General features: G+C 44.8%; 2 protein-coding genes across 3 annotated transcripts in view; one reads left to right on the top strand and one right to left on the bottom strand.

The window, feature by feature from the left end:
* The window catches only part of LOC112237589 (lysophosphatidylserine lipase ABHD12), a 13987-nt gene extending 11938 nt beyond the window's left edge, over positions 1-2049 (top strand). Inside the window, exon 13 of one of the 2 annotated variants that reach the window (XM_042330282.1) lies at positions 1760-2049. In XM_042330282.1, coding sequence (XP_042186216.1) covers positions 1760-1811 — 52 coding nt within the window. In that variant the 3' untranslated portion in view covers positions 1812-2049. The remainder of the gene's footprint in view (positions 1-1759) is intronic. The other variant, XM_042330281.1, reaches the window with a different exon arrangement.
* Positions 2050-2057: 8 nt separating this feature from the next.
* pygl (phosphorylase, glycogen, liver) overlaps positions 2058-13350 on the bottom strand; it is a 33893-nt gene continuing 22600 nt past the window's right edge. The window contains exons 15-20 of the mRNA XM_042330280.1: positions 12401-12459; positions 11226-11367; positions 9196-9403; positions 7299-7433; positions 7124-7190; positions 2058-3886 (exon numbers count right to left, since the gene is read on the bottom strand). Of these exons, the coding sequence (XP_042186214.1) occupies positions 3698-3886; positions 7124-7190; positions 7299-7433; positions 9196-9403; positions 11226-11367; positions 12401-12459 (800 nt within the window). The 3' untranslated portion in view covers positions 2058-3697. The remainder of the gene's footprint in view (positions 3887-7123; positions 7191-7298; positions 7434-9195; positions 9404-11225; positions 11368-12400; positions 12460-13350) is intronic.

Raw genomic sequence — 13350 nt, 5'->3', positions numbered from 1 at the left:
AGTTATATAGTCACACTCCAACCTGGCCAGTGTTGTTGGGTAGATATAGTCATCACTCCAACCTGGCCAGTGTTGTTGGGTACATATAGTCATCACTTCAACCTGGCCAGTGTTGTTGGGTAAGTTATATAGTCATCACTTCAACCTGGCCAGTGTGGTTGGGTAAGTTATGTAGCCATCATTCCAACCTGGCCAGTGTTGTTGGGTAAGTTATATAGTCATCACTCCAACCTGGCCAGTGTGGTTGGGTAAGTTATATAGTCATCACTCCAACCTGGCCAGTGTGGTTGGGTAAGTTATATAGTCATCACTCCAACCTGGCCAGTGTTGTTGGGTAAGTTATATAGTCATCACTCCAACCTGGCCAGTGTTGTTGGGTAAGTTATATAGTCATCACTCCAACCTGGCCAGTGTTGTTGGGTAAGTTATATAGTCATCACTTCAACCTGGCCAGTGTGGTTGGGTAAGTTATGTAGTCATCACTCCAACCTGGCCAGTGTGGTTGGGTAAGTTATATAGTCATCACTCCAACCTGGCCAGTGTGGTTGGGTAAGTTATATAGTCATCACTCCAACCTGGCCAGTGTGGTTGGGTAAGTTATATAGTCATCACTCCAACCTGGCCAGTGTGGTTGGGTAAGTTATATAGTCATCACTCCAACCTGGCCAGTGTGGTTGGGTAAGTTATATAGTCATCACTCCAACCTGGCCAGTGTTGTTGGGTAAGTTATATAGTCATCACTCCAACCTGGCCAGTGTTGTTGGGTAAGTTATATAGTCATCACTCCAACCTGGCCAGTGTTGTTGGGTAAGTTATATAGTCATCACTCCAACCTGGCCAGTGTTGTTGGGTAAGTTATATATTCATCTTTGCCGATAATGGACACTACTTGTGTTGTTCTAATTTTAGAGTACAAAATACAAGGGCTGGTCTGCGTCCCAAATGTCGCCCAAAGTCACTGAGTGGACAAAACTTTAGGAACACCTGCTCTTTCCATGACATAGACTGACCAGGTGAATCCAGGTGAAAGCTATGATCCCTTATTGATGTCACTTGTTAAATAAACTTCAATTCAGTGTAGAATGAAGGGGAGGAGACATGTAGATGAAGGGGAGGAGACATGTAGATGAAGGGGAGGAGACATGTAGATGAAGGGGAGGAGACATGTAGATGAAGGGGAGGAGACAGGTTAAAGAAGGATTTTTAAGCCTCGAGACAAGGATTGTTGTTGTGTGCCATTCGGAGGGTGAATGGGCAAGACAAAATATTTACTGTTCGTGCATTTGAACGGGGTATGTTAGTAGGTGTCAGCCGCACTGGTTTGGGTTTGTGAAGCACTGCAACACTGCTGGGTTCCCCGTGTGTATCAAGAATGGTCCATCACCCAAAGGACATCCAGCCAATTTGACACCACTGTGGGAAGCATTGGAGTCAACATGGGCCAGCATCCATGTGGAGCGCTATCAACACCTTGTAGTGTCCACGACCTGACGAACTGAGGTCATTCTGAGGACAAAAAGGAGGTACAACTCAATATTAGGAAGGTGTTCCTAATGTTTTGTACACTCAGTGTAATAGTGCACTACTTTTAACACGAGCCCTATGGACCCAGGTCCAAAGTAGTGCACTAGACAAGGCACCATTTGGATTCTCAACACAAGTTGTTTATATGAGATTAACAAGGATGGGGTCAAGTTCAGAATAAGGGATAGTCACTGTCTTGAAAATGATTTGGGTTTCCATGTGCTTTTCTCCGCAGGCGGTTTCTCCAAAGCAAGAATAACAACATTGATCGACCGATAGTCCGGTGAGTCGGCGACATTTTTAGGGGAAGAGGTGCCCACTAAAAAAAAACCCAGAAAGGAACAATTACACATACAGTATTGCCTGTTCATGGTGTTTGTGAGATCCTTGTTCTTCACTCAAAAACTTTCACAAGGGCCGCGTCCATGTTTCTAGTGTCATTTTGTGTATTGCACTCGTCTCTCATAGTTGTCAGTGACTGTATGAATTATATTACAATGAAAAACTTTCAACAACATTAAAAAGACATTCGATCAGACACAAATATATTTATTTTGATGCAACACAGAACATTGGGAAAAAAACAAGGGTCATTAATAATGGAAAATATTCAACCCTCGCTATAGTATGGGACAGTTTTGCTAAGAATGGACTGGCTAATGGGTAGTTTCCCCAAATGGCACCCCTGTTCACTTTACAGTGCACTACTTTCGACCAAGGCCAATAGCAGTCCGGTCAACAGTAGTGCACTATATAGTGGACAGGCTGCCATTTGACCTTGTATTTAGAAGGTGGATTCAGAAATGCTGGGGAAAATTTGATAATTCGGTTTGTTTATTCTGAAGGTATGTAGCAGACTGTTTGTTTATTCTGAAGGTATGTAGCAGACTGTTTGTTTATTCTGAAGGTATGTAGCAGACTGTTGTTTATTCTGAAGGTATGTAGCAGACTGTTGTTTATTCTGAAGGTATGTAGCAGACTGTTTGTTTATTCTGAAGGTATGTAGCAGACTGTTGTTTATTCTGAAGGTATGTAGCAGACTGTTGTTTATTCTGAAGGTATGTAGCAGACTGTTTGTTTATTCTGAAGGTATGTAGCAGAATGTTTGTTTATTCTGAAGGTATGTAGCAGAATGTTGTTTGTTTATTCTGAAGGTATGTAGCAGACTGTTGCTTGTTTATTCTGAAGGTATGTAGCAGACTGTTGCTTGTTTATTCTGAAGGTATGTAGCAGACTGTTTGTGGATTCTGAAGGTATGTAGCATACTGTTGCTTGTTTATTCTGAAGGTATGTAGCAGACTGTTGTTTATTCTGAAGGTATGTAGCAGAATGTTTGTTTATTCTGAAGGTATGTAGCAGACTGTTGCTTGTTTATTCTGAAGGTATGTAGCAGACTGTTGTTTGTTTATTCTGAAGGTATGTAGCAGACTGTTGTTTGTGGATTCTGAGGGTATTTAGCAGACTGTTGTTTGTGGATTCTGAAGGTATGTAGCAGACTGTTTGTTTATTCTGAAGGTATGTAGCAGAATGTTGTTTGTTTATTCTGAAGGTATGTAGCAGACTGTTGTTTATTCTGAAGGTATGTAGCAGACTGTTTGTTTGCGGATTCTGAAGGTATGTAGCAGACTGTTTGTTTATTCTGAAGGTGTAGCAGACTGTTTGTTTATTCTGAAGGTATGTAGCAGACTGTTTGTTTATTCTGAAGGTGTAGCAGACTGTTTGTTTATTCTGAAGGTATGTAGCAGACTGTTTGTTTATTCTGAAGGTGTAGCAGACTGTTTGTTTATTCTGAAGGTATGTAGCAGACTGTTATTTTGCATCAGTTAAGGTGTTTTACAAACAAAACTCAGTTTATTGAGCTAAAGGGGCAATCTGGGATTTGACTCGTTTCAATACATGGTTGAAACATTTCAATCTCACAGATGGACTTGCCTCCATAGCTCCGTTGATACATTTGGGAGTGGCTATCCCTCAGCTGTTTACCAAAAGTAGCGTGGTGACTGCTTTGTTGTTGTCTGAATCCCAGATTGTCCCTTTAAAAAGAACACGAGGCGCTTCTGGGTGATGTTTCCCTAGATACAAATCTAGAATCCACTTCCCCTCAACCATTAGAAAAAACTGACCCAAGATCAGCGTCTAGGGGCAATGTCACCCTACACCACACCAGGCAGCCTCACTTCTCCGTCAGCACCCTGGCGGTCTCCTCCAAGGCCTTGCGGGGCTCGTTGGGGGGTGGGATCTTCAGATCAGTAGGCTCCACCCCCCACACCTCCGTGGCGTAGTCGGTGATGGTGCGGTCGCTAGAGAACTTTCCGGAAGCAGCGATATTCTTGATCGCCATCTGCGTCCACTCCTTAGGATTCTATAAGAAACAACATGAATAATATATATCATACTGTATGTCATCATATAATACAAAAAGGATAATTTATAATATATATTATCATAGTAATATATAAGTAAAGTGTACTTACACTTGGTCACTTAAAGTAAGTGCATTCAGTTAAGGTAGCTAAGACAACCACGTCTCCAAGGTAGCTAAGACAACCACATCTCCAAGGTAGCTAAGACAACCACATCTCCAAGGTAGCTAGGACAACCACGTCTCCAAGGTAGCTAAGATAACGACAACCACATCTCCAAGGTAGCTAAGACAACCACATCTCCAAGGTAGCTAAGATAACGACAACCACATCTCCAAGGTAGCTAAGACAACCACGTCTCCAAGGTAGCTAAGACAACCACGTCTCCAAGGTAGCTAAGATAACGACAACCACATCTCCAAGGTAGCTAAGACAACCACATCTCCAAGGTAGCTAAGACAACCACGTCTCCAAGGTAGCTAAGATAACGACAACCACATCTCCAAGGTAGCTAAGACAACCACGTCTCCAAGGTAGCTAAGACAACCACATCTCCAAGGTAGCTAAGACAACCACATCTCCAAGTTAGCGAAGACAACCACGTATCCAAGGTAGCTAAGACAACCACGTAGCCAAGGTAGCCAAGACAACGACGTATCCAAGGTAGCTAAGACAACGACGTATCCAAGGTAGCTAAGACAACCACGTCTCCAAGGTAGCTAAGATAACGACAACCACATCTCCAAGGTAGCTAAGACAACCACGTCTCCAAGGTAGCTAAGACAACCACATCTCCAAGGTAGCTAAGACAACCACGTCTCCAAGGTAGCTAAGACAACCACGTCTCCAAGGTAGCTAAGATAACGACAACCACATCTCCAAGGTAGCTAAGACAACCACATCTCCAAGGTAGCTAAGACAACCACATCTCCAAGGTAGCTAAGATAACCACGTCTCCAAGGTAGCTAAGACAACCACATCTCCAAGGTAGCTAAGACAACCACATCTCCAAGGTAGCTAAGACAACCACATCTCCAAGTTAGCTAAGACAACCACATCTCCAAGGTAGCTAAGACAACCACGTCTCCAAGGTAGCTAAGACAACCACGTCTCCAAGGTAGCTAAGATAACGACAACCACATCTCCAAGGTAGCTAAGACAACCACATCTCCAAGGTAGCTAAGACAACCACATCTCCAAGGTAGCTAAGACAACCACGTCTCCAAGGTAGCTAAGACAACCACATCTCCAAGGTAGCTAAGACAACCACATCTCCAAGTTAGCGAAGACAACCACGTATCCAAGGTAGCCAAGACAACCACGTATCCAAGGTAGCCAAGACAACCACGTATCCAAGGTAGCTAAGACAACGACGTATCCAAGGTAGCTAAGACAACCACATCTCCAAGGTAGCTAAGACAACCACATCTCCAAGGTAGCTAAGATAACGACAACCACATCTCCAAGGTAGCTTAGACAACCACGTATCCAAGGTAGCCAAGACAACGACGTATCCAAGGTAGCTAAGACAACGACGTATCCAAGGTAGCTAAGACAACCACATCTCCAAGGTAGCTAAGACAACCACATCTCCAAGGTAGCTAAGACAACCACATCTCCAAGGTAACTAAGACAACCACATATCCAAGATAGCTAAGACAACCACATATCCAAGGTAGCTAAGACAACCACGTATCCAAGGTAGCTAAGACAACCACGTATCCAAGGTAGCTAAGACAACCACGTATCCAAGGTAGCTAAGACAACCACGTATCCAAGGTAGCTAAGACAACCACATATCCAAGGTAGCTAAGACAACGACGTATCCAAGGTAGCTAAGACAACGACATTCACTACACAGTGCATACCTTATTTACATAAGTATTCAGACCCCTTCGCTCTGAGACTCAAAATTGAGCAAAGTTGCATGCTGTTTCCATTGATCATCCCTGAGATGTCTCTACAACTTGATTGGAGTCCACCTGTGGCAAATTAAATTGATTGGACATGATTTGGAAAGGCACACACCTTTCTATATAAGGTCCCACAGTTGACAGTGTATGTCAGAGTAAAAAACCAAGCCATGAGGTAGAAGGAATTGTCCATAGAGGTCAGAGACAGGATTGTGTCGAGGCACAGATCTGGGGAAGGGTACCAACACATTTCTGCAGCATTGAAGGTCCCCAAGAACACAGTGGCCTCCATCATTCTTAAAAGGAAGACGTTTGGAACCACCAAGACTCTTCCTAGAGCTGGCGGCCCAGCCAAACTGAGCTCAACAATGTACTGAGTGAAGGGTCTGAATACTTATGTAAATGTGATATTTTAGGTTTAAATGTTTTTGTAGAAACCAGTTTTTGCTTTGTCATTATGGGTTATTGTGTGTAGATTGATGAAGAAAAATGTAATCAATTTTAGAATAAGGCTGTAACGTAACAAAATGTGGATAAAGGGAAGAGGTCTGAATACTTTCCGAATGCACTGTATATACACAGAAGAACATGGACACCCCTTCAAATTAGTTATTTGACTATTTCAGCCACACCCATTGCTGATAGGTGTATAACATCGAGCACACAGCCATGCAATCTCCGTAGACAAACATTGGCAGTAGAATGGCCCGTACTGAAGAGCTCAGTGACTTTCAACGTGGCACCATCATAGGATGCCACCTTTCCAACAAGTCAGTTCTGCCCTGCTAGAGCTGCCTCGGACAACTAAGTGCAGTTATTGTGAAGTGAAAATGTCTAGGAGCAACAACGGTTCAGCCGCGAAGTGGTAGGCCACACAAGCTCACGGAACGGGACCAGTGAGTGCTGAAAGCGCGTAAAAATAATCTGTCCTCGGTTGCAACACTCACTACCGAGTTCCAAACTGCCTCGAAGTCATAATGATGATTACCTGATATAGTCGTTATTAACTAGAGGTACATGGGGGATAATGATGATTACCTGATATAGTCGTTATTAACTAGAGGTACATGGGGGATAATGATGATTACCTGATATAGTTATTAACTAGAGGTACATGGGGGATAATGATGATTACCTGATATAGTCATTATTAACTAGAGGTACATGGGGAATAATGATTGCCTGATATAGTTATTAACTAGAGGTACATGAGGAATAATGATGATTACCTGATCTAGTCATTATTAACTAGAGGTACATGGGGAATAATGATTACCTGATATAGTTATTAACTAGAGGTACATGAGGAATAATGATGATTACCTGATATAGTTGGCTGACTTTCTCCTGGCACTTTATGTAACCCTCATAGTCTGCAAACACCTTGAAGCTAAAGAGAGAGAGTCAGTCAATGCCAAGACCACGCACGCACGCACACACACACACACACACACACACACACACACACACACACACACAGTGAAGTAACTGTACCTACCGGTCGTGGTTGAAGAGCATGTTGGTGACGTCCTTGAAGAGCTCTGGTTGTTTGGGGCTGAAGAATCCTCCCTGAATCTGGTCAACGGCCTGCTTCAGTTCTGGGATGCTGTTGTAATACGGCACGGCATCGTAGCTTTAGAGGAGAGGACCAAGTAGAAACCGGTATTAATACGTCACACACGCACACACACACACACACACACACACTACAACAGGAAATTATTTTTTTAATGAAGTAAACAATGCTAAAATGAACTATAAAGTCAGTGAAGTTTCCAATTTTCCGGTATTGTTGATCATCATGTAACGTTGCATAACGTGGAACCCAGCGACACTGTTAGATTGTGGAAAACCAAAGTGTGTGTGTGTGTTCCCCCTCTACGTCCATCTGTGTGTGTGTGTGTGTTACCCTCTACGTCCATCTGTGTGTGTGTGTGTTCCCCCTCTATGTCCATCTGTGTGTGTGTGTTCCCCCTCTACGTCCATCTGTGTGTGTGTGTTCCCCCTCTACGTCCATCTGTGTGTGTGTGTTACCCCTCTACGTCCATCTGTGTGTGTGTGTTCCCCTCTACGTCCATCTGTGTGTGTGTGTGTGTGTGTACGTCCATCTGTGTGTGTGTGTGTGTTACCCTGTACGTCCATCTGTGTGTGTGTGTTACCCCTGTACGTCCATCTGTGTGTGTGTGTGTGTGTTACCCTGTACGTCCATCTGTGTGTGTGTGTGTTACCCCTGTACGTCCATCTGTGTGTGTGTGTGTGTGTGTGTACCCTGTACGTCCATCTGTGTGTGTGTGTTACCCTGTACGTCCATCTGTGTGTGTGTGTGTGTGTCCCCCTCTACGTCCATCTGTGTGTGTGTGTGTTCCCCCTCTACGTCCATCTGTGTGTGTGTGTTACCCCTCTACGTCCATCTGTGTGTGTGTTACCCCTCTACGTCCATCTGTGTGTGTGTGTGTGTGCGTGTGTTCCCCCTCTACGTCCATCTGTGTGTGTGTGTGTGTGTTCCCCCTCTACGTCCATCTGTGTGTGTGTGTGTGTTCCCCCTCTACGTCCATCTGTGTGTGTGTGTGTTCCCCCTCTACGTCCATCTGTGTGTGTGTGTTACCCCTGTACGTCCATCTGTGTGTGTGTTACCCCTGTACGTCCATCTGTGTGTGTGTGTTACCCCTCTACGTCCATCTGTGTGTGTGTGTGTGTTTCCCCCTCTACGTCCATCTGTGTGTGTGTGTGTTACCCCTCTACGTCCATCTGTGTGTGTGTGTTACCCCTCTACGTCCATCTGTGTGTGTGTGTGTGTGTTACCCCTGTACGTCCATCTGTGTGTGTGTGTGTGTGTTACCCCTGTACGTCCATCTGTGTGTGTGTGTGTGTGTGTGTTACCCCTGTATGTCCATCTGTGTGTGTGTGTGTTACCCCTGTACGTCCATCTGTGTGTGTGTGTGTGTGTGAGTGAGAGTTACCCTGTACGTCCATCTGTGTGTGTGTGTGTGTTACCCTGTACGTCCATCTGTGTGTGCGTGTGTGTGAGAGAGTTACCCTGTACGTCCATCTGTGTGTGTGTGTGTGAGTGTGTGAGTGTGTGTGTTACCCTGTACGTCCATCTGTGTGTGTGTGTGTGTGTTACCCTGTACGTCCATCTGTGTGTGTGTGTGTTACCCCTGTACGTCCATCTGTGTGTGCGTGTGTGTGAGAGAGTTACCCTGTACGTCCATCTGTGTGTGTGTGTGTGTGTGAGTGTGTGTGTGTGTTACCCCTGTACGTCCATCTGTGTGTGTGTGTGTGTTACCCCTGTACGTCCATCTGTGTGTGTGTGTGTGTGAGAGAGTTACCCTGTACGTCCATCTGTGTGTGTGTGTGTGAGTGTGTGAGTGTGTGTGTGTGTGAGTGAGAGTTACCCCTGTACGTCCATCTCTGCCACGTCCTCCACCCTCATGCCGAAGATGAACATGTTCTCCTCTCCAACCTCCTCGGCCATCTCTACGTTGGCTCCGTCCATGGTGCCGATGGTGAGCGCTCCGTTCAGCATGAACTTCATGTTGCCAGTGCCGGACGCCTCCGTGCCAGCTGTGGAGATCTGCTCAGACAGGTCCGTGGCTGGGATTACTGTAGGGGGATAGATTACAACAGGGGGATATAGATTACTGTAGGGGGTAGATTACTGTAGGGGGATAGATTACTGTAGGGGGTAGATTACTGTAGGGGGAAATAGATGACTGTAGGGGAGGAAATAGATGACTGTAGGGGAGGAAATAGATGACTGTAGGGGAGGAAATAGATGACTGTAAGGGGGAAATAGATGACTGTAGGGGGTAAATAGATGACTGTAGGGGGAAATAGATGACTGTAGGGGAGGAAATAGATGACTAAGGGGGAAATAGATGACTGTAAGGGGGAAATAGATGACTGTAAGGGGGAAATAGATGACTGTAGGGGGTAAATAGATGACTGTAGGGGGAAATAGATGACTGTAGGGGAGGAAATAGATGACTCTAAGGGGGAAATAGATGACTGTAAGGGGGAAATAGATGACTGTAGGGGGAAATAGATGACTGTAAGGGGGAAATAGATGACTGTAGGGGGAAATAGATTACTGTAGGGGGCATAGATTACTGTAGGGGGATAGATTACTGTAGGGGGAAATAGATGACTGTAAGGGGGAAATAGATGACTGTAGGGGGAAATAGATGACTGTAAGGGGGAAATAGATGACTGTAGGGGGTAAATAGATGACTGTAGGGGGAAATAGATGACTGTAAGGGAGGAAATAGATGACTCTAAGGGGGAAATAGATGACTGTAAGGGGGAAATAGATGACTGTAGGGGGAAATAGATGACTGTAAGGGGGAAATAGATGACTGTAGGGGGAAATAGATTACTGTAGGGGGTAGATTACTGTAGGGGGAAATAGATGACTCTAAGGGGGAAATAGATGACTGTAGGGGAGGAAATAGATGACTGTAGGGGAGGAAATAGATGACTGTAAGGGGAAATAGATGCCTGTAGGGGGAAATAGATTACTGTAGGGGGCATAGATTACTGTAGGGGGATAGATTACTGTAGGGGGAAATAGATGACTGTAAGGGGGAAATAGATGACTGTAGGGGGGAAATAGATGACTGTAAGGGGGAAATAGATGACTGTAAGGGGAAATAGATGACTGTAGGGGGAAATAGATGACTGTAAGGGGGAAATAGATGACTGTAGGGGGAAATAGATGACTGTAGGGGAGGAAATAGATGACTCTAAGGGGGAAATAGATGACTGTAAGGGGGAAATAGATGACTGTAGGGGGAAATAGATGACTGTAAGGGGGAAATAGATGACTGTAGGGGGAAATAGATTACTGTAGGGGGCATAGATTACTGTAGGGGGATAGATTACTGTAGGGGGAAATAGATGACTGTAAGGGGGAAATAGATGACTGTAGGGGGAAATAGATGACTGTAAGGGGGAAATAGATGACTGTAGGGGGTAAATAGATGACTGTAGGGGGAAATAGATGACTGTAGGGGAGGAAATAGATGACTATAAGGGGGAAATAGATGACTGTAAGGGGGAAATAGATGACTGTAGGGGGAAATAGATGACTGTAAGGGGGAAATAGATGACTGTAAGGGGGAATAGATGACTGTAGGGGGACATAAATGACTGTAGGGGGGAGAATAGATGACTGTAGGGGGAAATAGATGACTGTAGGGGGAATAGATGACTGTAAGGGGGAAATAGATGACTGTAAGGGGGAAATAGATGACTGTAAGGGGGAAATAGATGACTGTAGGGGGGAAATAGATAAGAGGAGGGAGAACTTGCACAATTGGTAGCTGACTAAATACTTTTTTGCCCCACTGTATATAGTAGATAGTACCTTTCTCAGCCAGGGAGACTCTGTAGTTCTCCAGGTAGATATATATATAGTAGATCGTACCTTTCTCAGCCAGGGAGACTCTGTAGTTCTCCAGGTAGATGACCTTCAGTTTGCTTCCCACCACTGGGTCTTTGTTGACCACATGTCCGACGGCCGTGATCAGCTTGATGATCTTCTTGGCCATGTGATACCCTGGGGCAGCCTGTAGAGGGAGACAGCGCTCTTAATGGTGAACGTGGCTAAAGATGGAAAACTTCAGATATATATATGTTTTTATATATTTTTAATTTAATTTGTAATTCTTATTTACAATGACGGCCTACCCCGGCCAAACCTGGACGACGCTGGGCCAATAGCGCGCCGCCCCTATGTGACTCCCAATCACGGCCGGATGTGATACAGCCTGGATATGATGTCATTGTTTCAGCATTATCGGCTTGAGTTTTTAAAAACAACAGGTGTGCGATATGGATAAATGTGCCAATAAATCAACACAATCTACTTTTTCGGTTTTACAAATTGCAGGCTAATTGAAGCTAAAATTGGGATCACGTATACTCTGCTAATGACCATACAAAAACTCTAAAGGAGCAATGGAGAGCCATGTACGAAACGAAGAACTAAACCAGGAATGTGTGGAAAGTAAAATGGGGGCCGCCATCTTTATACACCTCAGCTGTTCTCCTTTATGAGTCCCAAATGGCACCCTAAACTTTTTCCCTTTTATAGGGCACTACTTCAGACCGAGGGTTTATGGGGCTCTACTTCAGACCGGGGGTCCATGGGGCTCTACTTCAGACCGGGGGTCCATGGGGCTCTACTTCAGACCGGGGTCCATGGGGCTCTACTTCAGACCTGGGGTCCATGGGGCTCTACTTCAGACAGGGGTCCATGGGGCTCTACTTCAGACAGGGGGTCTATAGGGCTCTGGTAAAACTTAGTACACTATTTCAGACACAGCACTTTTTTCTCTCTCTCCCTCCCTCCCTCTCTCTCTCTCTCTCTCTCCCCCTCTCTCTCTCCCCCTCTCTCTCCCTCTCTCCCTCTCTCTCCCTCTCTCTCTCAAAACCAATCTGAGGAGAAGATCCACAGTTCCTTCCTTAGAGGCTTCTTCTCTAATTCATTTGAAAAGGACGAGAGGGGAGAGTAGGTGGGAAATCATGGGAAGACTCATTGAGAAAGAGTCCTAGGCTATTCATGTAATGGGTTTTGAGTTGAGTGACTCACATACGTACCTTGCCACCAATGATCACAGTCCGGGGAACAAAAGGTGCTTTTGGGTTCTTCTTGATGCCTTAAAAAAAAAAAAAAAAGATGACTTGTTCACACTTTAAACAAGGTACATATTATAAAGACTTCATTAAGCCTTCATAACCCTTTATAAGGCCTACATAGAAGCTTCACAAATCATTTATAAGCAGATGTCATCTATAATCAAGGTGAATCCAGGTAAAAGCTATGATCCCTTATTGAAAGCTATGATCCCTTATTGAAAGCTATGATCCCTTGTTAAATCCACTTCTATCAGTGTAGATGAAGGGGAGGAGACATGTAAAAAGAAGGATTTTTAAGCCTTGAGACATGGATTGTATGTGTGTGCCATTCAGAGGGTGAATGGGAAAGACAACACATGTAAGTGTCGTTGAACGGGGTACGGTAGTAGGTGTCAGACGCACTGGTTTGTGTCAAGAACTGCATCGCAGTGCTAGAGGCGTCGCTACAGGCCCGGGTTCGATCCCGGGCTGTATCACAATCGGCCATGATCGGGATGCCCATAGGGCGTCAGTTGAACGGTGTTTCCTCCGACACATTGGTGCGGCTGGTTTCTGGGGTAAGCGGGCGGGTGTTAAGGAGCGCGGTTTGGTGGGTCATGTTTTGGAGGAGCCCGTTGGGGAGTTGCAGCGACGAGACAAGATCGAAATTGGGGAGAAAAAATATATTAAAAATAAATAAATAATAATAAATATAAATATATATATTATATATATATATAAAAAGAACTGCGATGCTGCTGGGTTTTTCAGCTCAACAGTTTTCCTGTGTGCATCAACAATTGTCCACTCCCCAAAGGACATCCAGCCAACTTGATGCAACTGTGGAAAGCATTGAAAGCAATGTGGAACGCTTTCCACACCTTGCAGAGTCCATGAGCCCGAAGTATTGAGGCTGTTCTGAGGGCGCAAGG

The sequence above is a fragment of the Oncorhynchus tshawytscha genome, linkage group LG11 (genome assembly GCF_018296145.1).
Source record: "Oncorhynchus tshawytscha isolate Ot180627B linkage group LG11, Otsh_v2.0, whole genome shotgun sequence".
NCBI lineage: Eukaryota > Metazoa > Chordata > Actinopteri > Salmoniformes > Salmonidae > Oncorhynchus > Oncorhynchus tshawytscha.
The sequence above is the reverse complement of the archived record's forward strand: the minus strand, read 5'-3'. Positions and strand labels throughout refer to the sequence as shown.